Below are 27962 nucleotides of genomic sequence, written 5' to 3' on the forward strand. Positions count from 1 at the left end.
ATGAAACTGAGACTAGAAACTTCTGAGTGTTAGGTCTAGATTCTAAACCCATGTCTCCTGACACGGATATTCCTTGAAATCCAGACCCAAAGTAAATCTGTAGGGTTGGAGAGAGGAGAGGAAGTGAATTTGGGAAAGGGTTAGTTAGGGCTTCAAGAGCCCCGGAAGTCAATCCCACTCAATAAAACTAGAATTTTGGAAATGATCTGTCCAAGCCAAAAAATGGAGTGAGGAATCAGAATTTGACCAATTCTAGGAACTCACCCATCTGGAAGAAAGAGAAAGAAGGAAAGAAGAAGAAAAACATTTCTCAAACATTATATGCAAATGAGTTTTTTGATAAGGCGATCAGAGTTAAATGTCTTAGCCAGGGTCACACAGCTAATGACTGTCTAAGGTCAAATTTGAACTCAGGTCCTCCTGAATCCAAGGTTAATGATGCTGTATCCACTGCATCACCTAACTCTTTGTGCTAAGCATTTTTTTAAGATGTAAGAAAACATTTTTGAAGCCTTTATTTACAAAAGCTTTAAAAACAAATAATACCTTCTGTTTTGCAAGTAACTTTTCTGAAGAAGGACCACCCAGTTACAGCATCATAACTCAACAAGAAAAGAATGTTAAAGTACAAGGGAACAAGCCAATCTGGCAAACAGCTAATACGACTTGAGTTAAGTGCAGGTAACACACACACACACACACACACACACACACCCCATGACTTGCCATCCATCATCATTTCTGAGTAGCATTTAAGTTACCCATTACCAAAGCCTTCCTTCCCATGCTCTGGCCTGCTCACATGCTCCTGTCTACATGGCTAAGAAAGTATTTTCACAGTTATTCTTTCAATATATAGAAAATATATTGCAAAGATATATACACACAAAATAAACAAGCATTACACTTCTCAGGTGACTTTTGTTCTTTTACAAATCACATAATCATTTTTGTCTTTATAGCAACTACAAAAGCATAATCTCCTCTTCTAATTTAATTTGTTATAACGTGATTTGCTCTCTCTAGACTTAGTGACTTGTGGAGTCACCAAAACAAGGGCTCGGTAAATATGACCATTACAGGGAACGGGTGAGGGGTAAAAGCCATCGAGGAAGCGGACCAAGACAAAGGCGCAGCTGCGCCACTGGGGTGCTGACAGCTCTGGGACACAGGCAGAAAGCTGTTGTGAAGCACTTCTTCAGTCCCAAAGCCCATTCAGAGACCAATCCGAAAGCCACTGGGCCTGGTGAACGGGGTTCCAAAGCCCCAGGGACAGTGAGCAGCGGCTGGACTCTTCAGGAGCCCCCTTTCCCATTCAGGAGAGCTTTTGTGCTAAGCATTTTTAATAGTGTTTTGAGAATAGGAAATCTGTAAATAAAATTTTGTCTTTCCAATGCCTCTTTAAGAGGCAGCTGATATAATGAAAAAGCACACTGACCTGAACGAGATAATCTGAAGATTAAGTCCATATTCATACTCTGCTACTTCTCTTTGTGACCTTGGGAAGGGAAAGCATTTCTCTTTTCTGAATCTCAGGTCCTTCACTTACAAAACTGTGTCACAGAGACAGTGCAGATTGAATTAGATGATATCTTAGGTCTAAATTCAGTATTTCTCATATAATTTCCACCCCGCCCCCAATCATGATTTCCTCTCATCCCCATTGTATGGAATGAGAGGGACTCAGCTTGGTCCCCCACTAATGATTGCCATGAAGCTCCACAAACAGTAATCTTCTCCCCTTTCCTCTCCCCCAATAGAAAGCGTTTGCTTGGGCAACCTTTTTGACCAGAAACATTAGGGAGAACATTTCACAACCAGGTATATGAGGATGTGTGCTCCTTTCTGCCCTGTTTTCTATTGGTCCTTGGAGGAAGGCGTGGGGCCTGAGGAACACTCAACTCTAAGAGGTAAGAAGAGCTGAGGTCTTGAGTGAAGGCCTTAGCCTTTCCAAGTAGTGTTCAGGGAATCCTGGTAGGCCAAGTTTTTGAGAAAAGCTACTTCTCAAGCCTGCTGCCCCCAAACACCCAGGCTCAAGGTTACTAATAGGGTTACATCTTCTTGTTTACTGAGATAGGTGCAAATTGACCTGTGTTCACGTAGCAAGGCCCCACATTTCCCAACATGTAACATGGAGGGTATAATTATGCAGCCTCTTCTCTCTCAACCCTTCTACAGAGGAGACTTTATTCACTGGAGAAGAGTCCTCCATTCTGCTCTCCCAAATTGATAGAATAGTCTCTAACTTTTCTCTTAAATATTATTAGCCTAGGTGATATGAGTTTCATATTCAATCTAACTTCTGAGCACTGTGCATTGTTGGGAGGAAGAAGGATCCCAAATCTTATTCTTGTCACCTCTGGGCTTCCATTCTGAGATGAAGAGGGGAACTGGTCATGAGATACTTTCTTCATTGAGGAGACTGAAGTCTCTCAGGCTGCCCCCACTAACGTCTTTTAGGGGTAGGAAGGCTATCTAGAGGCCCTAGACCCAATAAGGCAGATGTACAAGACATAATTGGCTGTGTACTATCTGGCAAGGGAGGTTTATGAGCTAGGCCAAAACTGGTTTGAAATCTAGATAAAAAGTCCTTGGAAATAGGAAGTCACCCAGAAGGCAGTAGAAAGGGGGTAGTTATGAGGAGAATCTGAGTGAAGGGAAGTGGCTAATTATCTGAGGTGTGGCCACCCTTGTGTCCTCTGATCTCCCAAAGCAGGAACCCCCTCCCCAGGTGACAAAGGAGAGTGGGGAGGGAGAAGGCCTGGGCCCTTTTATTCATGTTTCTTTCCTTTTCCCACCCCTTTGGCAGTTTCTGAGTTGGTCCCTGTGCTGGGGTACCTATCTAAAAAAAGGTTTGTAACCCTTTTTTGTGTGTCATGGACATCTTTGGCAATCTGGTGAAATCCATGGACCCATCCTCAAGACAGTGGCCTGTTGCCTACATGTGTAATGGACAGAAATGCTCGATTTCATTGATAAGTTAGTCAAAATAATGATGTAATTTTTCACTTACCCAAGTTCACAGACTATCCATGGACCATTGGGAGTTGATGGGACTCCAGATTAAGAACCCTTGTCTAAAGATAGAAGGGGATTTTCTGATGAAGACCCTCCTTGAAGAAAAGAAGAGGGCTGCTGGCACCTTTTCTGAGCAGCATATTATGTAGACAGAACATCAATGAGAAGTCCATAGAGAAAGGATTATTTGTTTATCAGTCCCAAAGCCCTCTGGGGGAATTCATCCTTCCCCCAGTTGCTTCCCCCTTCTTAGGTTAGGAAAATTGATTCTTAGGACTTCTCTTTTTCAGTCCACTTCCAAGCAAATACAACACCCACAGGCCTCTGCTCTTGCCAGTCATTTCCAGTCTCTGGGGGAGACTGAGTGTACAGATTCATCCCCATTCACTGCCCCCCACCCTCCACACCAGGTTCATTCTGCCATGAGTTAGACTGCCTTCTGAGCAAAGGAAAGTGAAAGGGAAGTCTAGAAGAGAAGTTTGTTTGGTCCATCAGGCTTCTATTATTGGCAAAGGTAAGGAGTGGTCTTTGCAAGGAGTCCATCCTCAATCCCAGACAGCCAATTGTCTAGGAGGTAGTCTCAGTCACTGGAAGTCAAATACTCTACAATCATCTCTTAAGCACTTAATTCTATGGGGAATGGCATCTCTGCCATTTATTCTAACAGGGAAATATGAGAAGTGACAGTCATTTTCTGGGCAATGTGACCTGTTTAATTTAACCTTTAGTTAACTTACCTTGCTTTTTGGTTTAAATAAATGTCCCTTGACTTTGCTATTATGAGCAGGCAGCTAGATGGTGGTCAGTAGAATGCTGAGGGCAGGGGTAGCTAGGTGGCGCAGTGGGGGGGCAGCTAGGTGGCTCAGTGGATAAAGCACTGGCCCTGGAGTCAGGAGTATCTGGGTTAAAATCCGGTCTCAGACACTTAATAATTACCTAGCTGTGTGGCCTTAGGAAGCCACTTAACCCTGTTTGCCTTGCAAAAACCTGAAAAAAAAAAAAAGAATGCTGAGGGCAGAAGAATGCTGAGGGCAGAGTTAGGAAGATGAGTTCAAAACTTTCCTCACTAAATTGTGATTAGTCTCAGTTTTCTAATCTGTAAAATGGGGAGCACATTTGCTCAGAGTTGGTGAGAACTAAACAAAATTACATATGTAAATTAACTTTACAAAGCTAAAAGCGATATGTAAATTCTGACTATTATATTACCATGTTCCATGTTTAATTCTGAATAAGAGTGAGGAGGTTCAGGAGGTACAGTCACAATGGTTTTGAATGGATGAAAAACTCAAAGAATTTAGGAATGTTCCAATTGAGAGGTGAAACATTTACACATGCAAACATATTCCTATACCTCCCAATGAGAAACTACACCCTACAAGAAGGCCAAAAGAACATTTGCCTTCTTTTATGGAGAACTTTCACAAGGTAGACACTTATGGGGTGGAGTGGGGGGCAGAAGAAGTGATACAGAGACATCCTGAAGGTCAAATTGATAGTGCAGCTTGGGAGACACTGGCACAGGGCATCCTAGCATAGGGTGCCCTCATCACAGGGTGCTGTGTTCTATGAGCAGAGAAGAACTGAAGGGGCTCAAAGGAAATGTGGGAAATGTAAGTTTAGAGGACTCACCCCAAGTGTTCACATGGACCATTTGTGCCTGACCTATGGTAGAACATCCCAAGCTCGTTTTGGTCTGATCAGCCACAGGTGGACACACTGTAACTCATCTCTAACATAGTGATGTCATTTTAGTCCTCTTCCACAACAAAGGACAAGAACCAACCAAACCAAACCACTTACCACTCATCACCTTTACTGGGCACCCACACAGCAGACCAAACCCCTTCATTTCCTACCATAAAGCCTAAGTCCTTTACAGCAAAAGCTCTGTAGCTTCCCTCCAACTATAGAATGGGGTGAGAATCATTGGAAGAAGTCATGTGTAGATGAGTGAGCACAGATTTATTTCCTTTAATCATAAAGATCCCAAAGACAGAGCCTACTCCTGACCCTCCCCCTCCCCCTTGGAAAATCTGACTCAGGGAAACTGTATAGACTCTGGCTAAAACTGTATAAACTCTCATCCTGAAAACTAATAGGATCTCCCTTGCCCTTGACCCAGAGCCCTCAGAATCGATTTTTTCCTATTGTCTCTAGTCTAGAACTGCCAGAGGAAAAAGATCACAGAATTAGGGTGAGATAAGAAAGCTATTTTTCTGAATGTGCATCTTACCTGCTCCCCAACTTAACTAAGTTGTTTTTTTTAATTTTTTTTGCAAGGCAATGGGGTTAAGTGACTTGCCCAGGGCCACACAGCTAGGTAATTATTAAGTGTCTGAGGTCAGATTTGAACCCAGGTCCTCCTGACTCCAGGGCTGGTGCTATATCCACTGCGCCACCTAGCCGCCCTTAACTAAGTTTTTTTGAGGGAAGGGACTACTAGGATCTGGAGCAGTATCTAGATTGCTCCTATACTCATGGAGACATGGGATTCCAGAGAAATGAGGGTTGGAATCTGGTCTCTGACACTCACCATGTAACCATGGGGGAATCACTTCATTTCTCTGGACCTAGTACGATTATTCTAAGCATCAAATGAAATCATAGAGGTAAAAGTCACCCCAGATAGGCTTGAATTATGAAGCTGTGTCTGCCGCATGTGCAGTTGCAGAGGTGATTTAAGACGAACAGTTTGAGAACATGCTGGGTCATTTCAGGGTAAGCTGGAGATTTCCTAAGTTGTTTGTGCTCACCAGGAAAGTGGACCAGACTTTACTGCGGCTCACAACGGTTGAGTCCAAGGACTCCATCAACCTTAGCCTCCCCAGCTTGAAGGATGGGGCTTGGGCCACTACATCTAGTACAACTCTCCCTCATTTTCAGTTGAGGAAACTGAAGTTTAGGGAGCATAGTTTTAGTTTCAGTCGTTTTCTCACCTGGGGGTGAGGTGGGGTGGGGTTTCCCTATACAAAATCACCTGCCCATTTCCTATCCTTAGTAGACTTGTACACTTTGTGTCCCCGTTGATAAAAAGGTTCTAATAATAACAACCACCAACGGCATCACTGGAGTTCAAGGTCAGCTTTCTTTCTATTGTATCACTTCACATGTATACTTTCCTGTTGATTTGTATTAAATTTTACTCTTCATCCACAGCCTTAGGAATAGATATTCTAAAATTTATTAATATTCTGATTGAAGTTAATTGAAAAAGAAAACTCAATGTTGATGAGGCCAGAGACCTACTTTTAATTTTCTCCAAGTCTTACTGGGACACTTATGAGAGCATTAGTGTCATATGTCCCTAACACCACCAGGTGGCAACAGAGGCCTTTCCCCACCTTTTTACCTGGCGACTGTAAATGACACCTACCAGGAGACTTTAGATTACGTAATTGGTTCTGAATAATCTGTCCAGAGTCATGGAGGTGACATAGGATCACTGACTCATGTGGGCCTCTAGACCAGGGGTCCCTTACTTTGTTTGCAAAGAATATGGGAGCCCTCTGTGAGTGGTAAAGCCTACGGTACCCCTTCACAGAACAGTATTTTAAAATGCTCAATAAAATACAAAAAAAATCTATCATATTGAAAGTTATCAAAATATAAAAAAAAAATTCACCTCAGTTAAAAGCCATTCATTTATACTATAAGCTCCGTGGGAGTTGGCAGTTGAATGGACAGAATCCAGAATCAGGTAGACCTAAATTCAAATCCTGCCTCAGATACTTCCCTGGCTATATGACCCTGGGTAAATCATCTCTTTCTGCTTCTATTTCCTTCTCTGTAAAATGGGGATAATAATAAAATGTACCTCACAGAGTTGCTAAGAGACTCAAATAAGATCATCATAAAGTACTTGGCTAATTTTAAAATGGTAAATAACCCTTAGTTTTTATTTTCATCCCTTGCTCTATGATAGTAACAACAATATAACTTAGACTTGTATAACATTTTAGAGTTTGCAAGGCAATTTAAAAATACTATCTTATTTGATCCTCACAGGAACCCTAGAGGTAGGTGTTTTTATTATCTACATTTTACAGTTGAAGAAACCAAGGCAGAGAGACTCAAGAAAAAAGGTCTCAGAAAGTGATTGCTGGCTCCAGGCGGGCAGCAAATTTGGACAAATACTGCTTCCTACAGGAGTCTTAAACTCAAATAGAAACAGGATAAATTAATAAATAAGGATCCCTGCAGGTCACATTTTGACTTCATTTTAAAATGTAATGTTATCTATGTTTTATTGTATTTTTGTTATTTTGTTAAACATTTCCCAGTTACATTTTTAATCTGGTGAACCATACTCAGGAGTGTTACAGGCGTCAATGCAGTCAATAAGCCTTGTGCTTGACCCCTCTGGCTTACTCAATCTGGCAGTTGATGCCCAAAACAAAGAGATTTGGAGACCCAGTCAAGTCCAACCAGCACATTACACACACACACACACACACACACACACACACACACACACACACACACAACACACACACACAAAATCAATCACACACTGTTTTACTCAGGATTTTCATTTATTGACCAAACATACTAACTTGGTTTCAGGAAGTTAAGGTTCAAGTCATTGTGAAACCCATGGTTTTGGGGTGAAGGATGTAGGTGGCAAGACAGTCCAGGTAGAAGGTCAAAGGGGAGAGAGGAAGAAGCCAAAGCCCTGGGACTGGATGAGTTCATCTCTCATGCAATTGGGAAAATAACAAATACTGATTGGCTCCACTTTGGGCTGGGAACTGGGGAGGGATCTTTCCCCAACACCCTCCTGGATTTCGGAGAGCCCTTAGGGGAATGGTTAGTTCTCTGGTTGCCTGTAAGATGCCAGGTTTACTAATAAGAACATTAAAGTGCCAAAGGACCAACCCAGAGAGATAGCATAGGATGTAAAGTTGGAAGGGACCCTGGAGGGGGTCATCCAGTCCAACTCCTTTATTTTACTGAGATGGAAACTGAGGCCCAGAAAGGGGGAACAAACTGCCTCTACCTTCCCCCATCCTCTCTCCAAGGTCAGTAGAAAAGTAGAGATTGACCCAGGTGGGGAGTGCCATCCCAGAGAATTCATCCTAAAGTCGCCAACATCTCAGATGGAGTCCTGGGCCAAGGAATACTGCAAAATGGCGCCACAGTAAGTAACAGTTCAAGGGCTGGCATCCTGATAGCAGAATCACAGAAACAGAGGGCAGCAGGTGGGCAGCCAAGGAGCAACACTGTAGACCCTGCTCTCTCCCTGTAGGGCAGGCAGGAGAGGCGGGCAGAGTCCACAGAATGAGAACATCTTGGATATGATGGTACAGCAGAAGTCCCAGAAAAGTTCCCTCAAGGAATGTAGAGGGCCACGATGACATAGATGACCCAGCTGGTGGACACAAAGACCCCAAAAAGCAAGCTGAAGAGCACCAAAGAGCGGGCTTTCTTGGAGGCCTGTTCGGCCTGAGCCAGGTCTCCCCGGCTCAGGGCTGCTCGGGTCTGAGGCAGAGGGAGAAAGAGGATCAGAGGTGAAGTTATTTTTTTTTTTGCAAGGCAGTGGGGTTAAGTGGCTTGTCCAAGGCCACACAGCTAGATAATTATTAAATATCTGAGACTGGATTTGAACTCTGGTACTCCTGACTTCAGGGGCAGTACTCTATCCACTGTCCCACCTAGCTCTCCCAACACCATGCTTTCTTACATCCCTCCTTCCTGTCCTGTCTTGTCGCTAGCCTCCAGAACTGGGGAACTACAGGGTTAATATTAGCTCCTTACAGGAGATAGCAATCTTACACCTTAAAGTTGAAAAGGATGGAAGAAGGAAGCCCTCTACTGGCACCATCTGGCTCCCAAATACCCTCCCTCTGAAGCCCTGGCCTGGCATTGCCCTGGCTATGAGCCAGCCTACCTCATGAGAGTAGACAATGGCGATGACCCCAGTGATAAGGCAGCAGAAGAGTGTTACCAACACAGACTCTACCATGTAATCCTTAGGCAGTGACCTCCGGTCCATGGCAGCCGACATATTGTTCATGGGGCTGTTATACTGCAAGGGAGAACAGAAGCTAAGGAGGGGATTGCAGAGAGTAAAAGGGGTTTGAAAAAGGGAGAGACTAGGACCAAGTCAAAAATCATTGCGCTGAATGACTTTGAATAACCTCCAGAGGTCAACCTGTCCCCAGCCTCAGTGCAGGTCAAGTATTAAGATCCCCATTTTAAAGATGGGGCAAACTGAGGCCAAGAAGTTAAATGACTTGCTCAAGGTCACAGAAATATAAATGGTGAGAAGAACTAACTCTAGGTATCTGAGGCAACCAGTGTAGCATTTTTCCCACTCCAACACCCTACCCAGTACCCTCTCCATTCAACCAACATGGTAAGCTCATCCAAAATAATAGCTAGGAAAGAATAATGAATTTATAGAACAAATGAAATATGTGTCTTTTAAAAGTGCTTAGCATAATGACCAGAACACAGAACCAAGATTTGGATTCCAGTCCCTGACCCTGGCACTTACTCTCTGTGACCTTGGTTAAGTCATTTCTCTATGCCTCATTTTATTCATCTATAAAATGAGGGGAGAAGACTCCCCTTCCAAGGTAGGATCCATTGAGCCCAATGACAGGAAGCCAGGCCATAGTGGATCATGTCCAAGGGTTAAGTCCCTTGGGTTCTCCCTAACCACCACCCCAACTGGGTGGGAGGAGGTGCCACTCTCAAATCAATTCCTCTACTTGAGGAACTAATCTACCTAGTGAAGCTAATCATCTAAGTTGCCTCCCCATGGTGCCTATGGTCTAGGAAGGAGAGAGGAAGATAGAGATTATACGTACAATACTATAGGGGAAAGCTCCAGAAGGTAGGTTTGGTGATGGGTACATCGACTGGGGTGAAGATGATGGTGGGTACAGGGGTGTTGGAGAGGGGCCTGATGGGTACAAAGGTGTGACTGATGGTGCTGGAGGGTAGAGAGGCTGTGGGGAAGGCCCTGGCTGATACAGAATAGGTATTTGGCCCGAGAAGCCTGAGGGGAATGGAGGGTAGAGCATATGGACAGCCTTGGGATCTGGTGGGGTATAAGGTGGGGGTTCTCCCACGAAGCCGATGCCTGTTGCACTCTTGGGCATCTGCCCATTCTCATCAGCAGGCTTGGGTTGTGGAGGAGTCAGGTAGGAGGCTGGACCATCGTTCCAGGATGCCAGATTGGGTAGTGGTGGTGGTTCTACTGTCGGCTCCCTGCTCTCCCCGCTAGCCCTGGGGTCTCCACCCTCCTCAGATGGCTCTGCAGCAGCATCCACAGCATCATCGCTTGTGTCCAGGAGCTCGTGGCTGGGGGGAGTTTCAGAGGAGGGCCCGGTGCTGCCACCTCTGGCTTCTGAACCTTTAAAGGAAAGATGGTTGGATGAGATCCACATCACTCATAAACTCCCCTGCCCCAGCTCTAGAGAGCAAAACTTGGAAAGAAAGAACCAGAGACCTGCTAGGGTAGCTGCCATCGTCCTCTGTTGACCACTGCCTTGATCCTTGATCCCAATTCACAGAATCAGAGAACAGGGTACCAGAGCCGGAAGGGAACCCAGAACACAAATGTCAGTAGATCCCCGTCTATCTTCAATCTATGGATGAGGAAGTGGAAGCCGAGTGAAGTAACCCACCCTTGTAAGTAAGGTGGCAACCCCCCAACTCATGCATGCCTGCTTGGGAGTGGCCTTCCTAAAGCGTGGGCTGCCCGTCACTGACCCCCATAGAGCTTATGGCCTTCATTGTGCTGCTCTCTTGCACTTGCTGGTATTTGTATATTATCCATTTCTTTATGCTCCGGAGCCCTGGCATTTAAAAATGCTCCTTGGCAGTCCTTCCCTGCCCCACCCCCTCCCGCCCCCCTCCAGATTCCAACAGCTCCCTAGTTTCTCCAACATTCTCTGGGTAACATTCAAGCCCCGGTAGACCCTGCCCGCGCAGTCATCCTACCCCGGGCACTGGGAAGTCAGCTCACTAGGACCTCTGGACTGTGACACGAACAGGGACTGAAGGGTGCTGTCTGGGCGCCCCCCAAGCCAGGAGTGCCCTCCCTTCACCTCCTTCACCTTCCCGAGTTCCCTCGCGTTTCAGCTAAAACCCCTCCCTCAGAGGTGCCAGTCTGGGGCCTCCAGTCACAGTGGGGGCGGACTCGCCTCCGGTGGGCAGCGGCGCTGGTCCCTGAAGGGGGCTGCATTGTATTCCTGAGTGGGCATGACGCCCTTGGGGGTTATGTTAGGCAATGAAGCCCGGAAGAGTCAACAGGAAATCTTTCTAATCTCCTTTAATGAGCTGATTACCTCCCCTATTGAGTATTTCCAATTTATTGATTCCTTCGTTAGTTTGCATATAACGGCTTTGTAAAACAGTCGTTTCCCTCTCGTGCCCTTCCCCTACCCCCCACCAGCACCGGCCTTGGCCCTTCCCCACCCTTCGTGTCCCCAGGCTTTGCGGGCTCTGACCGCTGGCACCCCCACGACGCCGGGCAGAGAATAAGGCCAGAGCGTATTCAACAGATCGATTAGTACTCGTGTGTCGGCCTCTCGGGCCTGGGCAGGGCGCCCCTCGCTCTCAATGGTGCCTCGGGGCCCAGGGCTCCACCCCGGGCGCGCCCTCCCAGACAGGCCCCGGGCCTAGACAAACCGGGGCCAGCCGGCTCCTCTTCCAGGCCAGTTGGCCTCAGAACAAACTGCAGCCCCCCGCCCCCACCTGCAGGTCCGATCAGGTGCAGATAAATTTAGGGAAAGTAAATAAACGGCCAAGCCCAGGCGGATAGGGGATATCTTCGGAAAGCTGGGGGGGGGGGGTCTCAGGTTTCTCCCAAGAGAGTCCCAGACTCACCTGATCTTACATCTGGGGCCAATAAGGCTCCAGGGCTCAGGCTGGGGCGGGCCCTCTGAGAAAGCATCAGTGTCCAATGGAGACATTCAGGCCCTCCCTAAGGGCTGCCAGAGGCTTCCATCTGGGGACCCCAAGGGGAGGGATCTAAAAGCCTTGGGGGTGTAGATGGGAAGGTGAACAGCATCTGGACCTCTTCACCCCTCATCACTGGCTGTCAGCAAGCTTCCACTTCCCCCAGATCAAGGCTGCTGACCAGGCTGGGTGTCTCTCCCCAGTGAAGTGAGCCTTGCTCTAGAAAAGCCCTGGACCCCCTCTCAGACAGGGAGAGTGGGGAGGAGAGGACCACTAGTCTCTAAATTACTCCTCTCCCCACTCCTGGCTTGGCCCCCTCTCTTCCTCCTCCAGTGCTCTAGTTCCCTCTGGCCTTCTCCACTTACCTGCCTGTCCCTCTCCCAGTTCTTGCCCATCATATTTCTTCTATTCTGAGGTATTTATTTAGACCCTACTATGTACAATGTTCTGGGAGGTTCTAAGAGATTAGGAAGATGAACTAAGGCTCTCACTCTCTTGCCTTTTCCATAGGCATGGTTGGAGCACAATGACTGGAGGGGGGAGAGGGAGGGAACAGACCCCAACTGTGGCCTCTTGATGGACTCTACTTTGCCCTATGGCCCATGCATGCTTTCACCTTCTCCAGAAGGGCAGGCTGAGTGGAGGGCACCCAGCCTTCTTGCTGCCATCTTGGTCTGCCTTTGTTCACATCTCTGACCCCCTGTGAGAAAAGGGCCCCCTCTCATCCTCATAATGAGAATTGAGTTGTCAGAGAAACCAGAGAACCCACTAATTTATTCCTGGGGTGAAGGGTAAAAATAGAATTGGGTTTGGATGGGCCACTACCCCAAGAATCTGGCCCCTCCCTCCCCCCCCTTGTAATTAATTGTGCCCAAGGCAGGTAGAGGTGACAGACACCCCTGCCCTTGTCTGGTCCTTAGTCCCTAGCACCGACTGATCTCTCACTGAAACCCAAGATCTCTCCTACCTTAAAGGAGATGGAAACCTTGCTGGACTGAGCAAGAACTGGGTTCAAATCCAGTCTCGGACACATATTAGCACAGGGATCCTCAGACCTCAATCTGAAGTCTGCCTGAAGTCTATGATTGTAGGATATTTCTTAGAAATTCCAAGATACCCTGGTCCAAAGTCTTCTCTTATTTCCCCCCCTCTACCCCATGGCCCTGGTAAACACTCTTCCTTCTCTGTGCAAATATATAATTACTTGTTAGTTATTGATTGATTGACTGATGGCAAACATTCAGATCCACCTGGGGTCCTTGGAGTCTGGTTTAGAGTGAAGATAGTCCTCTCTCACCTTGGAAATGGCAGGATGAAGGCCTGCCCACATATGCCTCAGGAACCACAAGCTGCTTCCCTTCTTCTCTACTTCCTCTATTTGATCTCCCCCCCATCTCTGGCCCCTTCTCCTTCTCCTCCCCGCCTTCCTCATTTTGATCTTTCTCTTTCTGCTCTCCCTCCTCCTCCTCCTTGCTTCCTCCTCCTCTGCTCCTCTTCCTCTCCTTCCTCCTGTCAGTGATGTGGTTCTCTGAGCTTCCTAGAAACCTGGCAACTGCTGGCCCTTTTCTGTAGGCTGTTGACAAGGGACCAAGGGGGCCTAGGGCGCGATCAGGGGGGTGAGCATGGCACTGTCCACTCAGCAGACACCCTCCACGGACCCCAATGGGGAGCCTCTTCTCTCTCTTACCTGGCTCCATGGGGCTGGGTTGCTCCTTCTCTGCTCTCACTGCCCGGTGACCAGTGACCAGTGCAGCCTGCTCGGACTCAGCCGAGGGAACAGTGACGGTGCTGGCCTGGGGCTCCTCTTTCCTTGCCGGGCTCCAGTTTCCTGGAGCCCCACTTCACTCGGTTAATAATTGACAGGTTTGTTTGCCGCCGGCTGTGTCAACAAGGAGCTCCTCCTTCCGGGCCCCTCTGTACCAGTTTTTTAGAGAGCAAGGACCCCACTCCGCTGGATGGCAGTGCCTGGCAAAGCTGATGGCCAGTCTGATGGGAGCTCTCCTCTGGGGCCCAGGGCAGGGGAAACAATGCCTCTAACCTTTGATCTGCAAACAGCCCAAGCAGCCAAATTGTAGTCAATAGATACTCTGGAGGGTCCCAAGGTGACAGAATATAGCCATGCCCAAGGCCCTTCTGAGATGGCATTCACCCCATTGCTCAGGTCTTCCGGGAAGCTGGGAAAGATCTTAGAAGGTTCTTAGCAGCTCATTTGGGGGGCATGCAAGAGGACAGTTAGACTTGCCATTCAAATACTAGGTAAACAGTGGTGCTCCCAAATGTTGAACATCTTGTTGGGGTTCAGTCAATATTTTGGTCAGGGTCTACCTTAGGGCTAACCTATCTCTTGTGGTACAGGGCAGTCACCTACCAGGGAGACTTAGGTGGAGTTTACTATCTCACAGCTTCAGCTGCACCGGGGCAGGGGGAGGCAGTTTTAGGAGGGAGCAGGACTATTGCAGAAACAGCAAAAGGATTAGGTTAACAAGAACATTTGGTGAGCCTCAGGTAAAATTTATGGCATATCTCCTGACTCTCAGGGTCAACTGAGTTCCCAGCCCCAGGTGCCAGCCAAACTATTTCTGAGGAGTTTCTGGGGACCCAGAAAAGTGTCAAGGACCCCCTTTACACAGGAGTTACACAAGTATTAATATTGTACTTCAAAATGAACTGATTTTTAAAAATAAAATTGCCCAGGATCCAGCAGTACATCAAAGGAATGGGGAGGAGAGAGAGCAAACTAGAGGGAAGGGGGAAAAGAGAAGAGAGAAACCCTGGCTGAAAGATTAGGGGCTCCTTCTCTTGATCTCAACTAATTACAACCTCTCTTAGTCTCAGTTTTCATTATCTACAAAATGGGAGTAAAAACTGAGGTGGGTTCCCCCAAAATGAAGAGGAGTCCTCACTGGATTTTTGGTCTTAATAATTAGATGAAATATGTGTCAATCCTCAGAATTTGTCCTTAAGAGCAAAGCAGAATTAGGTCAATATGCAAGTTTTATTAATATTTCAATACCTTCATGGATTAAACAACAGTATCTGAGGGTAGAGGGATAGAGTCCGACTAGAGAGCCAAACCCCCAAAGATAACAGCTTTGAAAAGGATTTTTTAATCCTTCTTCTATCAGAGGGAGATAGCTGAAAAGCCACCTCTGGCTCGTCCATCCAAGGGAGGGAGTGGCCTTTAGTTTAGGAGGGGAGACTGGCTATCAGACAAACCCACTAGGAGGGCTGCCCTAGGAGCACATGCCAGGGTGGGGTGACAACTCCCAACCTAGGATCTTTGTGCTCCATCCATTATGCCGGGATCTCCTCAAATGTGAATTGCCCCTTCTGAATGTTTGCACACTTAGTGACTTTTGATGTTAGTTGTTAGAGGTCAACATAACAATGGCTTTTGCACAAAAGAAAGCAAAAATAAAACAAAAAAAACCCCAATGGCCTTTGCTATAGAACTGTAATAAAGTGTTTCTTAAAGCATTCTAGAAAAATGAATAGAGATTTAGATATAATTCTCTAAAATGGAGAGCAATTTTCTCCTAAGCAAGCCTGGAGCCTCTGAGGCTTAGCTCTTAACCCAGTTCCCCTTTTTGGGGAGGGGGGTGGCCCCGCTCTTTGGGAGAAGTGTGGACTAGAGATTCATAGGCTCAGAGATGGAAGGGCTGGGCGAGCCCGCCTGGCCTTAGGGGTGCGGGAACTTCGGCCAAGGGAGGTTGGCCTCAAGTTGCCCACACCAAAGCGGGACGTGAGTGTGAGACCTGCGGGCGCTGGGGCCGTGCTCTCCCGCCCCCTTACACTGGATTCCTGCTGCGGAAGGTGTCCAGGGCCAGCACGCGGGGGCCGGGCCGGGAGCTGGTGTCGGCGGGGCAGCTGCGCCCTGCCCAGCTACACACCGCGGCCCGGGGCCTCCCGGGGCCCAGCCCCCGGCGCCCCCTCCGCCGCGCCGCCCGGCCGGCCTCAGTTTCCTCATCTGTCAAAGAGCGGGAGGCGGCGGTGACAACCCACTCGTGTCTCTGCTGAAAGGCCAACGGCCCCACGGCGGGCCGACGGGGCGGACAGGATGCCGTGGGCGGTCCCGGAGCGGGAGGGAGCGGGCCAGGCCCCGGGCTCCGAGTTCGGATCGTGCGCCGACAAGCACCACGGACAGCGGCCTGGCCTCGCTGCTGGCTCGCGGCCGGGAGGACGCAGACACGAGGGGCCCGGGCCGTCCGGGGCCGCTCAGCCACGCCCGGTGCCCCCCCGGGTCTCCTCACTCCCCCGGGCAGGGTCCGCCCCTTGGAAGCAGCGGCCCCGGGGACAACCTGTGGGAGGACCCCGCGCCGTGCCCTGCGCTGCGCCGGGCAGTGCCCAGCAGACACGCCCTGCCCCCTCCCGGGAGCCTGCTAGAACTTCACCGGCGACGCGTTTCCTAGCAACCGCGCGGGCAGAGCCGGCACTCGGGAGAGCGCCGGACGGGGAGGACCCCGGGGCCGCTGCCTCTAGCGCGGGGGAGGCGCGGCAGCGGTCTTCGGGGAGCGGCCCCCGGGCCCGGGGAGGGGCAGCCGAGGGGGTGCTGGCTGGCCGAAGGGGCAGTTAATGGTCTGGAGCATGCGCGCTCCGCGCGGGCCCTAGGGGACTACAACTCCCGCGTCGCTCCGCGGCGCCGTGGGGCCCCCTCGGCCGCTGGAAGCCGCGCGCGGTGTGCGCCGGGACTTGTAGTGCCGGGGCCGCTCTGACCTCGGCTCCGGGGGCGGGCGGGCCGGAGCTGGGGCCCGGGGGAAGTCGATGCGGGGAGGCCGAGCCGGCCATGGCCTCGGCTAGCGGCGGCGGGGCCGGCGGGGCCGGCGGGGCTGCCGCCGCGGAGCCGGAGCGCCCCCACCAGCGGCCCTTCCTGATCGGGGTGAGCGGCGGCACGGCCAGCGGGAAGGTAAGGACTCGGGGCGGGGGGCCGCCGCGGCAGGGAGGGAGAAGCCCCCCGGGAGGCGGAGCCCGCGCCGGGCCCGGGGCTGACGGCACTGGCCGCGGGCCGGGCCGCGGAGGGCGAGTCCGGGGCCCTCGGGCCGGGCCGGCCGGGTGTGCCCAGCGCCCCCCGCGCCCCCACCTGTGGCCGCGCCGGCACCCCGCGGGGGCCCGCACCTGAGGCAGGGGCCCGGCCTCCCCGCTTTCCTCCAGACCACCGTGTGCGAGAAGATCATGGAGCTGCTGGGCCAGCACGAAGTGGACCACCGCCAGCGCAAGCTGGTCATCCTGAGCCAGGACCGCTTCTACAAGGTCCTGACCCCCGAGCAGAAGGCCAAGGCCCTGAAGGGCCAGTACAACTTTGACCACCCAGGTACATCCGAAACGGGGGAGGGGAGGGCTGGGGGCGCCCGCCGCACCACCAGCCGGGTGGCCAGGGCAAGGTCTACCCCTTCTGACTGAGGAGGAGCCCGAGTTCGGAGAGCTGGGCCAGCTGGCACACGGCCCGGGCACGGCACACGGCCCGGGCACGGCACACCGCGATTCAAACCCAGGTCTGGTGGTTCCACATTCTAGTGTTTCTTCCTCCCTTTACCTCTCTTCTTCCCTCACCCTCTCCCCATTTCTGTTTTGGTCTGGGCCGTTCTGGGAGGTGGTTCAGTGAACTGACCCCAAACCTCCACAGCACAGTGGGCTGTATCACGGTGGGCCGAGGCCCATTTCAGAGCTGTCTGGGTCACAGAGTTCGGACTCTTACGTGAGGCCAATCAGAGAGACTCATTCCATAAGGACACCAGCTCCTCCAGGCCTCCAGCAGAGCAACCGGTAGGATCCCTGCACAGTGACTGCCATGTGGATCTTTTCCCCTCAGGATGTTTCCAAAGATTCATTACATAAAAATAGATTCTATAAAACTTCCCTTTCATTCCTCTCAAAGACAGTGACTATTCATGCCCTCATTAGTCCCAACGGCAGAAATCTCAGCTACGTCTAGTAGTCAATCTGAAGACAGATACAGGAGCTAATGTGTCCTCAGTAGCCAGTCCAGAGATCTGGGTTCCTGAGTGGGAAACCAAGAGCCAGTTAAAACATAAACAGAGAGAGGCCTACTAATGGTCTAGTCATTAGATTGAGGTGACACTCACCTTCTCTTAACTTCAAGGGCTTATGCCTGTTTGTTTCTTAGTTCTTCTCAAAAAAGAAACATCCTAGAAACTAAGCCTGGTCCTTGCTTGCCTCCTAGAAAGAACTTTGAGAATACCAAATCACTGCTTTGCAGATAGTAAGCCCATACTATGTAATTTTCTTGTTACCTCCTGGTGGAAGTAACAGCTTAGATCTAAGCTGTTGCCAGATAGCTATCTTTATGACTTTGTTCATCTTGTAGTTTGCAGAATTTTAAGATTGTATGCTAAGTGTCATTCACTCCACAATGTTGGATGTAAGTTCCACTGTTGATTTTTTTTTTTAAATTGCCACCAGATAGCTATGGGCCACAGCCATGGCAAAAAAAAATAAAAAAAATCTGTATTTACAGGATCTGTATAAGAATAGCTTGGAATTGACTTGCCTTTTGTTCCATCTTTGCAGATGCTTTTGATAATGATTTGATGCACATGACCCTGAAACATATTGTGGAGGGCAAAACCGTTGAGGTCCCGACCTATGATTTTGTGACCCATTCAAGGTAAGCAGATGGTTTCTGGGAGGGCTGAGGAAGGGCTGTGCACTTCAAGCCCGTTAGAACTTCCTCTCAGGTGTTTACAGCAAGGACTTCCCTGCAGCAGGCCCTGCCCCCAGTCGGTTTCTGTGGACGCTTCGTGATCTGCCCCTTCCAAGGATTCAGTGCCCCCAGGACTGAAGCTGGTTGTGCAGACTGTCCCGGTGACCCTCTCTCTCCTGCAGTGTCCCATTTCCTCGCCTCTGCCTCGCAGGTTACTGGAGACAACTGTGGTTTACCCTGCCGATGTGGTTCTGTTTGAGGGCATTTTGGTATTCTATAGTCAAGAGATCCGGGACATGTTTCATCTTCGACTCTTTGTTGACACCGACTCAGATGTGAGGCTCTCTCGTAGAGGTAAGGGAGATGCAGGAGTTCTTGAACTCTGACTTTCGATAATTACACTTGTGGATAGTCTAAGGATTGAATCATTACTATTTCAGTTCTCCGAGATATGAATCGTGGGAGGGACTTGGAGCAGATCCTAACACAGTACACCACTTTTGTCAAACCTGCTTTTGAGGAATTCTGCCTGCCGGTACCACCTTTAAATTTGTTTGCTAAGAGTTTTTTAAATGACTTTTACCTCATAGATTCAGTAATTCCCTTCAAAATGTTGTGTGTTGTCCAGTTTCAGTAGGATGTTGAGTCTTAGATGAAACCTAATATATATATATATAAGCAAATTTAAATGTAGGGAAGGATTTATGTATAATTTAAATATAGAGAAATTTATGTGCAGGAATAGATTTATATGTACTTTACATATAGGGAGGTAATAATAATATGGAAGAGTTTGGTTGGTTTTAAATAAAGTTCCCTAAATATTTCCTTTCTTTCTCCATACTGATGTTGGCCAAGCTCTGAGTTGCCCAATATTTACAGGATTATCTTTTTTAAAAAATTATGTAAATATTTTGTTTTCCAATTATAAATAAGAGTAGTTTCTATCAATTGTTTTTTGTAAGGTTTTGAATTGTACATCCCCCCCCCCCCAACAGAAGGCAATCAGTTTTCATGATATGCATAGATTAAGGGAATGTGTTGAGAGAAATAACATATCCTTAAGAAGAAAGAAAATATTAGATAGTCAAATACTTGGGAGTCTACCTGCCAAAGTAGACTCAGGAACTCTTATGAAAACAACTATAAAATACTTTTCACACAAATAAAATCAAAACTAAATAACTGGGCAAACATCAACTGCTTATGGAAAAGTCAAGCTAATTATAATAAAATGACAATTCTACCTAAATTAAACTACTTATTTAGTTCCATACTAACTTCCAAAAAATTACTTTAGTGAGCTAGAAAAAATTGTAACTAAATTCATATGAAGAAACAAAGTCAAGAATATTAAGAGATTTAATGAAAAAAAAATGTAAGAAGGCAGCTTAGCCTTACCAGAAGTTAAATGAACTTGCCAGGATTGCAGTCTTAAAAATTTAATCCCATGCTTAAGATTCTCCATTTTCAGAAATTAATTTGGCATCAATAACTTGGTAGGTCCAGGCTTTCCTAATCACATGAACATATTTAATAAGTTAGACCATTAATATTAAGGGAAGTGTTGGTCAGGCTGTATAAGCAAAAAGCAGCCATCATACCATGTATTCCTCACAATTCCTGCAGTGAAGCTTACTTCTTCTCTGTATCCACACCAGTATTTATTCATACTTGCTTTCCAGCTCCTAGTGGGGTCCAGAGGTGATTGCTTGGATCAGAGTAGAAAAATGTCATGGATTACTAGAAAGTGAATCTGGAGCCTATCTCATTGGTTCACTTTTTTTTCCTGAGGCTGGTTCTGTAGTACAAAGAGATGGGCCATACAGGTTATTATTTTTTTTAGGTTTTCTTTGCAAGGCAGTGGGGTTAAGTGGCTTGCCCAAGACCACACAGCTAGGTAATTATTAAACCCAGGTACTCCTGACTCCAGGGCTGGTGCTCTATCCACTGCGCCACCTAGCCGCCCCCTATACAGGTTATTTTTTATTAAGACTCATCCTGGGCAATGAAAATAAGACAGTCATTGGACAACAAAATTGTTTCTTTTGGCTCCCTGCACCTATTCAACTTGACTCATTCCCTCTGATAGAGTGATGGGCAACTCATAAATCACTCTATTCATTCTTGAGGCCATTAAGACATACATCTTCGACCCTCCCACTTCATGCCCCTAACAAATTATCTCAAGTTTCAAGTAGGGTGAAATCCACTGAAAATTGCAATCATTCTAGGAAAATAAATGGCTTAAAATTGTTATTTTGTCTTGCAGACTAAGAAGTATGCTGATGTGATCATTCCTCGAGGAGTTGACAACATGGGTAAGAAAATTTCTATCAAGAAATATTTTAGCCATAATTCGCTGCAAAATCCCCAGATTTAAGGGCCTGAGGTCTTGTGCACCTTTGTTGTGTCTTCTACTTGCCACAGTTTTGTATCTATGTTGAAATTGTTTTAAAACTTAAAAAATTGTTAAAGAATTCTTTTTTTTACTACTAGAGTATTTTAACTAGAGTTCTTTACAGTTATGAACATGAAGTCATGATAAAGTACCAAGTGTGGAGATTTTAAAGAGCTCACTTACTGATTCTCGTTGATTCTACCTGCTGGGGTTTGACACCAGTCCGTTGCTTTTGAGAGGAAAGAGCTATGTTCAAAGAGTAATTATTGGTTATAAAACTGAAGCAGGTAGCAATTTCTTAAGACAATCATTGGGTGGGGATTAAGTTCAATAAGCTAATAAGAGCACTCATTCTTCTTGGTTCTTGAGGCAAGGATATTAGAATGATTTTTGCTTACCATTTTGATTTCCTGGTTCTCCCCCTTCTATTATTACTCATAAACCTCTCCTCCTTTGAGGTTCATTCTGTTCTTGTCTACTAGTAACCCAATCAAAACCCCAGTTGCTGTAACTTCAGGTCATTCCATTTCATTCCTTAATGAGTTCCATATGTAGCTCAGTTTTTCTCCCTAGCCCCCACACTGTCCTCACACTAGGGAACTTCAGACAATATACTAATTCTCTTTCAAATTTTCTATTCCCTTGAGCTACTCTTCCACTCCCTTATCCACACAGAGATGGTCATACCCTTGATATTTCTATCACCTATAAATGTACCAACTCCACGTTCAATAATTCCAATATGCCCTTGTATTTGACAACAATTTCTTGGCTTTTCGCCTCTTCCTTCTCTTACAGATATTACTTTTGGTCTCCAATCCCTTGACCCTTCAAGTCCCAGGCCATCACCCTGCTTAGTCATGCTTTCCTCTTTTTCATCCAGGGCCAATACAGTCCTACACAGTTCTACTTTGTTGAATCCCCAGCTCTTTTATCATGTCACCAATAACTCCCAGCCAAGCCTCAGCCTTAGATGACCCCTCCCTCTCCATTTGCTACCTTCATTCATATACACTCACTGCTGAACAAAGGTGGAGAAAATCATGCAATCATTCTTTGTCCACTACAAATGTTTGTTATACAACCCAGCCTGGGCTCTCACTTGCTGCTGAGGAAATCCTTTCATACTGTCCACAGTGGCTCTTCCAAATCTATTCATCCCTTCTAAAATTTCCCATGGTTCTTCCCAGCTGAGAACCCTGCCTAATATTTTAAAGAAAAAAAAATTGAGGCCATTCATTGGTGAGTTTTCTTTTCTCCTCTCTCATCTCATATTATTCATCAGCCTTCACCCATCTCACATAATAAAATGTCCTTACCAAGGCTCAGGCATTCCATCCTCTCCTCCAACAGACTGTCCATTCTGTCGCTCCCCCCCCCCACTCTCTCTTATTTTCAATCTCTCACTCTATTGGCCCATCTCCTATTCCCTATAAATATGGTCATTTCTTCTCCATTCTGAAGAAACCCTCACTCGATCCTTCTGTTCTTATATCTCTTCTGCCCTTTGTAGCTATAGTCATTGAAAGGCTATCTAAAATAGGCGCCTTCACTTTTCTCCTTACTCTCTTAACTTTTACATTCTAGTTTCCAACCCTTTCCAAACTTATCATTCCACTCAAACTGCTCTCTCCAAAGCTACGAATGATCTTGCTGATCAAATCCAAAAACTTTGTCAAACTTCATTCTCCTTAATTGCTTTGCAACCTTAGATACTGTTGATCACTCCTCTTTGATACTCTCGTCTCTCTAAATTTTCAGGAAACCACTCTCCTGGTTCTCCTTACCAGGCTATAGTCTGCTGGTGGGTCTGCCTGCATCATCACTCCAATCCATCCTCCATTAAGCCATCCAGTTATTTTCCTAAACTGTAGGTCTGATTACATCACCACTACCACCTGCTATCTGTCCAATAAAATCCAGAGGCTTAATGCCTCCAGAAGCAAACATAAAATCTGTTTGGCATGCAAAGCCCTTTCTAACTTAGCCCCCTCCCATCTTTCCAGTCTTTTTGCATCTCACTTCCAGCCATATAGTCTTTGATTCAATGACAATGACATTTCATTTCTCAGCTCTGAGCTAATTTTACTCTGCCTATCATCCCCTATGCCTGGAATGTTTTCTTCTCTCATCACAACCTACTGACCTCCTTGGCTTCCTCTAGATCCCCACTAAAATCCCATCTTTTACAGGGAACCTTTCCTAATCCCTCCTTAATTTTAGTGCTTTTCCCTCTGTTACTTATTTCCAATTTATCCTGCATAAAGTTTGTTTCTATCTGTTTGCATGTCTCCTCTTTAAACTGTTTCTTGAGGTTTTTTGGTCTTTTTGTATCCCTAGCACTTATTACTTATCACTGTGCCTAGCTCAATAAATGTGATTTGTTGTTGCTGTCTCTGAAGAATCAGGGCCACATTTGCACTCTTTTGTAGTTGCCATCAACCTGATTGTACAACATATTCAGGACATTTTGAATGGTGACATCTGCAAATGGCAGCGGGGAGTTCCAAATGGGCGAAGCTACAAGAGGACATTTCCTGAGCCTGGAGACCCTGCCGTTGTTCTAACTTCTGGTAAACGGTCCCACCTGGAGTCTAGCAGCAGACCCCACTGAGGAGCTGGCTGGAGGCTGTTAATCAGCCTAACGGGCAGATCTTCCTTGATGACATCTCTGGATGGGATGGAATGGGTCTGGAGTTATTTTTTTTTAAAAACAAAAACCCCATACCCTAAGTCCTTTAGAAATACTCTTTTAGCTCTTGTCACAAAATGATTCTAAGATAAAATCATTTAACTATTTAGGAATAGAAAAATGTTAATTTTATTCAGTCTTAAATATGGAAAATACTAAAAGGACTTTCTTGATGTTTTTATCTTCCATGTATTCAGGAGGCTTCTGAAATCTCTTTGGGCCACCTGAAAAATGCCTAACACCTGCATGAATGAACCTACTATACTTGCTCCCAGAAGTAAAGCTAATAACACATTTTAAAAATAAATTGGGGGCCTGGGTCCTGGTTCTGTGGGTGGTACAATCTTAACATGAATGAACCATGAAAAAATGTCTTCTTTCCTCCTAGGTTCTACACAGGACCATAAACAGAGGGGGAAATATTGATAAGCACTTTTAAAAAAAGAAAAACAAAAACACTACTATTAAATATAAAGGAGAGTATCTCCTATTTTTGAATGTCTTTATAGAGGACCTAAAAGGCTTATATATGTTTGATAGGTTACTGTAGAATCAAGATTTGCCACTATAGAAGTCAATCAAATAATTCTGGTGTTTGTATGGTTTTGACTTGAATGTAGCTAAATAGTGCCCCAAGCAAACAGCTCCTCCTGAGGCTGTTGACTCTATTCACATCTACCTGGAAACTGCCAAGTCAAGGCTTCCCTGTCCTAGGATTAAGGACACACGCTGCCTACCGCCAAACAGCTCACATTATATTATTCATCCCCATGTTGGGTGCATGCTTTTCTTAGAACTCAATTACACAGTGAAATCTAAAGGTTCAAAATGAAGGCTGTTGTACAAATCAGACCTCCAGTTGCTGTACCACTTATCAAATATGGCCTAGCACTGAATTGCATTTATGAGATTGTCTTGGTCTATATGGCTCTATTTAATCTTTCTTCCCAACTAGTGTTCTGTTCCCTCTATGATATATATGTACATTATATAAATACATACACATATATACAAGCTGTTTCATAATCAGTGAGCCACTTAAGGTTTGCTTCTATCAGGCATAAATCATTAGTTATTATAAGATACATAAGGCAGAGAACTTTGTTTCAGGTCCTTTGGCTTTCTAAACTAATTAGGTAAATCTTTGTCATGCTTAATTTCTGTCTTGAGACTAATAAACAATTAAATAGCAGTGTTCATTTGTCTCTTTAAAATTATCTTTTATATATATATATAAACATAAATCACAGAAAGAGGAATTAGAGAGATGATACTAATACCTTTGAGTTAGGGGTCATGTTCATTTAACATAAATGTCACCACAGAGCAATATCTCATATAATAAGGATTTTTTTTAAAAATGCCATAACAAGATTCTAGGATGCAGTAGATTTTTTTTCATCTTGTAGTCAGAAAACTTAGATGAAACCTTATAATGGGCTTTTGACCAGACCAAAGTAACTTACCTTCATACAGACTGGAAAAATGGAAAAATCATGGTGCCACCAAAGATGAGTACTCAGTTATTGCTCTGGTATAGTAGGTTTAGGAAGTATTCATAATGGCATGAGTCTACTCAAAGTAGGTACTGAGGATAATAGCTAATGGAACTATCTGCTACTTCCTATTTTAAAAGCTGAATTGTAGTTCATCATGGGCTCTCAAGTTCTTTTAGCTTATATAATTTCTTTTTATCTCCATCAGGCTGCAGGGTATGACTATATTAATCAATGATGAAAAGGAGTTTTGTTCAGTTAAGGGCTGTACATGTCAGTGGAAACAGTTTGCTCTCTAGTTTTCAGGAAAAGATTTATCCTTGCTCAAAATGTACCTCTTAAACAGCATTCTCAATGGAGAAATGAAACAATTAAACAAGATAGAAAGTTTTTAGTTACCTCTTCCTGTAGTTAAAGGCCAGGAACTAATCAGTTCCTAAATAACATTCATTCAATCCCAGAGTAGCTTTGCTTATTAATAAATGCAAGAAAGAAACAAGGTCTTTTCTACTTTATCCAGCTCTTTATCTCAGATATACACGTTTATCCTTTTTTCTATTAGTGTTTTCTGATCAGGATATCCCAGCTAGACTTCCAACGAAGGGCCTTGAGTTCATTTGTTGAAAGAGCTTGATCTCCATAGGTTATTGGGCTGAAAGTATGATAAACCAGATACACAGAGGAAAACCATACTATAATTAAGGAGTTGAATATGTTCTTCTGGAGCTGGGATCTGTGGGATCAGAAGATAAATGTACATGAAAGATGAAAAATAAAAACGTGCACATATATAAAATAAACATTTAAAGTAACTTTACAGCTTCTAAAGTATTTATGCTTCTGTGATCTCCTTGGATTTTCTCAAAAATTCTACAGAGTAGACAAGGAAAAATGAGGAAACAAGTAAAGAGATAATAATTTGTTGAAGACATCACAACTTGTGGCTAAGCTGGGCTGGGTAGGACACCAATCCAGACCTAAGTATAATAATATTCTTTCTATTGTCTCTTCCTCTTTAAAGAGAGTATTGCTTTTTGTTGTTTGAATATGGGTGTCCTTGTAGCACCCCATTTGGACATGCAAGTCATTCACTGGGGCGGCTAGGTGGTACAGTGGATAGAGCACTGGCCCTGGAGTCAGGAGTACCTGAGTTCAAATCTGGCCACAGACACTTAATAATAACCTAGCTGTGTGGCCTTGGGCAAACCACTTAACCCCACTGCCTTGCAAAAACTAAAAAAAATTGCCATTCACTGTCTCAATATCACTGCCGATTGGCATGACAGCATCAGCCTGTTTTGTTTCTGATTTGTGCTGCTTGGCTGTCCTTAGACAGTCTGGTTTATTTACCATACTGGATTTAGTGTGAACATCTCATGGACTTTAGCTATACTACTGCTTAGAACAACCTACCAGCTGCTGGAGGAATCAGGAGTGTGTGCCACCACATCTGGCTAGGACTAATTCAATGCACCTGAAAACCCATTCCCCATGATTACGACTTATTACTGAGCATTACCGTCTTGCTTGTCACTTGCATAAAAACTCTGGAATCCTCTCCAATTCTTCACATAGAACATCCAGTCTGTCTCTAAATTGTTAATTCTAACTCCATAATATCTCTGACATCTATATCGTCCTCTGAACTCCCACTGCCAGTACACTAGTTTAGCCTCTTACTTAAATCTCATCTCCCTCTACTCCTACCTATATTAAAAAAGTATGCCAGATTCGGTTTTTTTGAAAGGCATCTGATTATTTCTTTTACTACCAACTAGAAAGGTTTAAACTTCTACTAAATACATCTTCCTCATCTAACCAAACTGGATTATTCCCTTTTCTTTGCACCAACCTTTTGCTTTCTAGATCCTATAACTTGGATCATACCCTCAAGAATTATTCTTTCCCAGTTCTTAACCTACCAATTTCTATAGTTCTATTTTTCAGGTCTCATTTTTCTATACTGTATCATAGTTGTTATTTTGAATATACATGAATATTTCTATTAGACCAAGTTCTTTGGACCCCCCAAGCCCAAGGGGTCCTATCTTATTTATCTCTGGAAACTCTGTCTTGCAGAGAGCAGGTGCTCAAAAAAAAAAAAACCATCATGGTAAAATGCATTCATTCTTACAGTCCCCCCAAACTAATATTATTTAAAACTTCAAATGACCCTAAATACCTGCAAAGGTGCTCGCTTACGTGCTGCAGCACAATGGGGAGCAGGATGATTTGAAAGGTAAGAGCAGGCAGGTAGTGGTAAAGGAATAGTGTCTTCTCCATCATATAAAAGGGCAGATAGTTCACAGCCCAGCCCCCACAACACACAGTCCCAGCTAATACCCAGAGTGACCAGGAATCTGAGGGAGAAAATTAAGAGGAAAAATCATTTTAAACTATATCACTAAAAATAAAATGCACATTCTGGTGAGTATTTTATAAATTTAGCTTTGCTTACTCAAACTGTTTAACTCTTTAGAATTAAATTTAAAACACCATGAAGTAATTTTCTTGATTTATTTCATTTTCTTCCCATATTCTATGTGAAGGAAGAGTGGGCGGTTTGGCCAGGGCCTGTTTTCTCTATCTTGAATTGATGTAAAATCACTGCATCAAGGAAGCGCAATCCTCAGGCTGAGGGTCACTTGAATGCCTCTATTTAGAAAGTTTTCCTGCCCTTGTTACCCTGCAACAGAGGTGGGAAACTAATTTCTATCCCCCCCGCCCCCTATCAGAAAATAAAAATAGAAACAGAAAATTCACCAAAAGGAGGAGGTTCCTGCT

The 27962-nt window shown here is 45.7% G+C and overlaps 3 protein-coding genes across 15 annotated transcripts in view; 1 reads left to right on the forward strand and 2 right to left on the reverse strand.

The window, feature by feature from the left end:
* Positions 1 to 7524: 7524 nt before the first annotated feature.
* On the reverse strand, positions 7525 to 16551 carry PRRT1B (proline rich transmembrane protein 1B). 3 transcript variants are annotated; one of them, XM_074210889.1, is made up of 5 exons: positions 13619 to 16551; positions 10478 to 10616; positions 9834 to 10381; positions 8909 to 9046; positions 7525 to 8499 (listed from the first exon to the last, which is right to left on the reverse strand). In XM_074210889.1, exons 2-5 carry the CDS (start codon positions 10494 to 10496, stop codon positions 8350 to 8352), a joined length of 855 nt encoding a protein of 284 aa, XP_074066990.1. In that variant the 5' UTR covers positions 10497 to 10616; positions 13619 to 16551; the 3' UTR covers positions 7525 to 8349. The 3 variants fall into 3 exon arrangements, with proteins under 3 accessions (XP_074066990.1, XP_074066991.1, XP_074066992.1); XM_074210890.1 differs by lacking the exon at positions 13619 to 16551 and adding an exon at positions 11860 to 12757; XM_074210891.1 differs by lacking the exon at positions 13619 to 16551 and adding an exon at positions 11319 to 11391.
* UCK1 (uridine-cytidine kinase 1) lies at positions 16524 to 27448 on the forward strand. Of its 4 annotated transcripts, none has more exons than XM_074210894.1 (8): positions 16620 to 16834; positions 17080 to 17239; positions 18457 to 18553; positions 18801 to 18943; positions 19030 to 19124; positions 20862 to 20910; positions 23423 to 23563; positions 23880 to 27448. In XM_074210894.1, the coding sequence occupies exons 1-8, from the start codon at positions 16715 to 16717 to the stop codon at positions 23888 to 23890; spliced, it is 816 nt and encodes a 271-aa protein (XP_074066995.1). In that variant the 5' UTR covers positions 16620 to 16714; the 3' UTR covers positions 23891 to 27448. The 4 variants fall into 4 exon arrangements, with proteins under 4 accessions (XP_074066996.1, XP_074066995.1, XP_074066993.1 ...); XM_074210892.1 differs by having other exon boundaries at positions 24071 to 27448; XM_074210893.1 differs by lacking the exon at positions 23880 to 27448 and adding an exon at positions 22752 to 22860 and having other exon boundaries at positions 23423 to 23557.
* Positions 22392 to 27962, reverse strand: part of POMT1 (protein O-mannosyltransferase 1) — a 59516-nt gene continuing 53945 nt past the window's right edge. For 4 of the 8 annotated variants that reach the window (XM_074210881.1, XM_074210885.1, XM_074210886.1 and 1 more), the window contains exons 19-20: positions 27361 to 27538; positions 22396 to 25911 (exon numbers count right to left, since the gene is read on the reverse strand). In XM_074210881.1, the coding sequence (XP_074066982.1) occupies positions 25737 to 25911; positions 27361 to 27538 (353 nt within the window). In that variant the 3' untranslated portion in view covers positions 22396 to 25736. Of the gene's footprint in view, positions 25912 to 27360; positions 27539 to 27962 lie in introns of all 8 variants that reach the window. The other 4 variants (XM_074210882.1, XM_074210883.1, XM_074210884.1 and 1 more) reach the window with 2 other exon arrangements.

Source organism: Macrotis lagotis, chromosome 1 (assembly GCF_037893015.1).
Source record: "Macrotis lagotis isolate mMagLag1 chromosome 1, bilby.v1.9.chrom.fasta, whole genome shotgun sequence".
NCBI lineage: Eukaryota > Metazoa > Chordata > Mammalia > Peramelemorphia > Peramelidae > Macrotis > Macrotis lagotis.

Excerpts from the sequence above, each read along its gene's own strand:
- UCK1 (XM_074210895.1), top strand. The coding sequence starts at position 16,715 with ATGGCCTCGGCTAGCGGCGGCGGGGCCGGCGGGGCCGGCGGGGCTGCC. Across the intron at positions 16,835-17,079 it reads GCGGCACGGCCAGCGGGAAG|ACCACCGTGTGCGAGAAGAT; the intron begins GTAAGGACTCGG and ends GCTTTCCTCCAG. Across the intron at positions 18,944-19,029 it reads TGTGAGGCTCTCTCGTAGAG|TTCTCCGAGATATGAATCGT; the intron begins GTAAGGGAGATG and ends TTACTATTTCAG.
- PRRT1B (XM_074210889.1), bottom strand. Across the intron at positions 9,047-9,833 it reads GAGCTTTCCCCTATAGTATT|TATAACAGCCCCATGAACAA; the intron begins GTACGTATAATC and ends TCTCCCTTGCAG. Across the intron at positions 8,500-8,908 it reads CCATTGTCTACTCTCATGAG|ACCCGAGCAGCCCTGAGCCG; the intron begins GTAGGCTGGCTC and ends CCTCTGCCTCAG.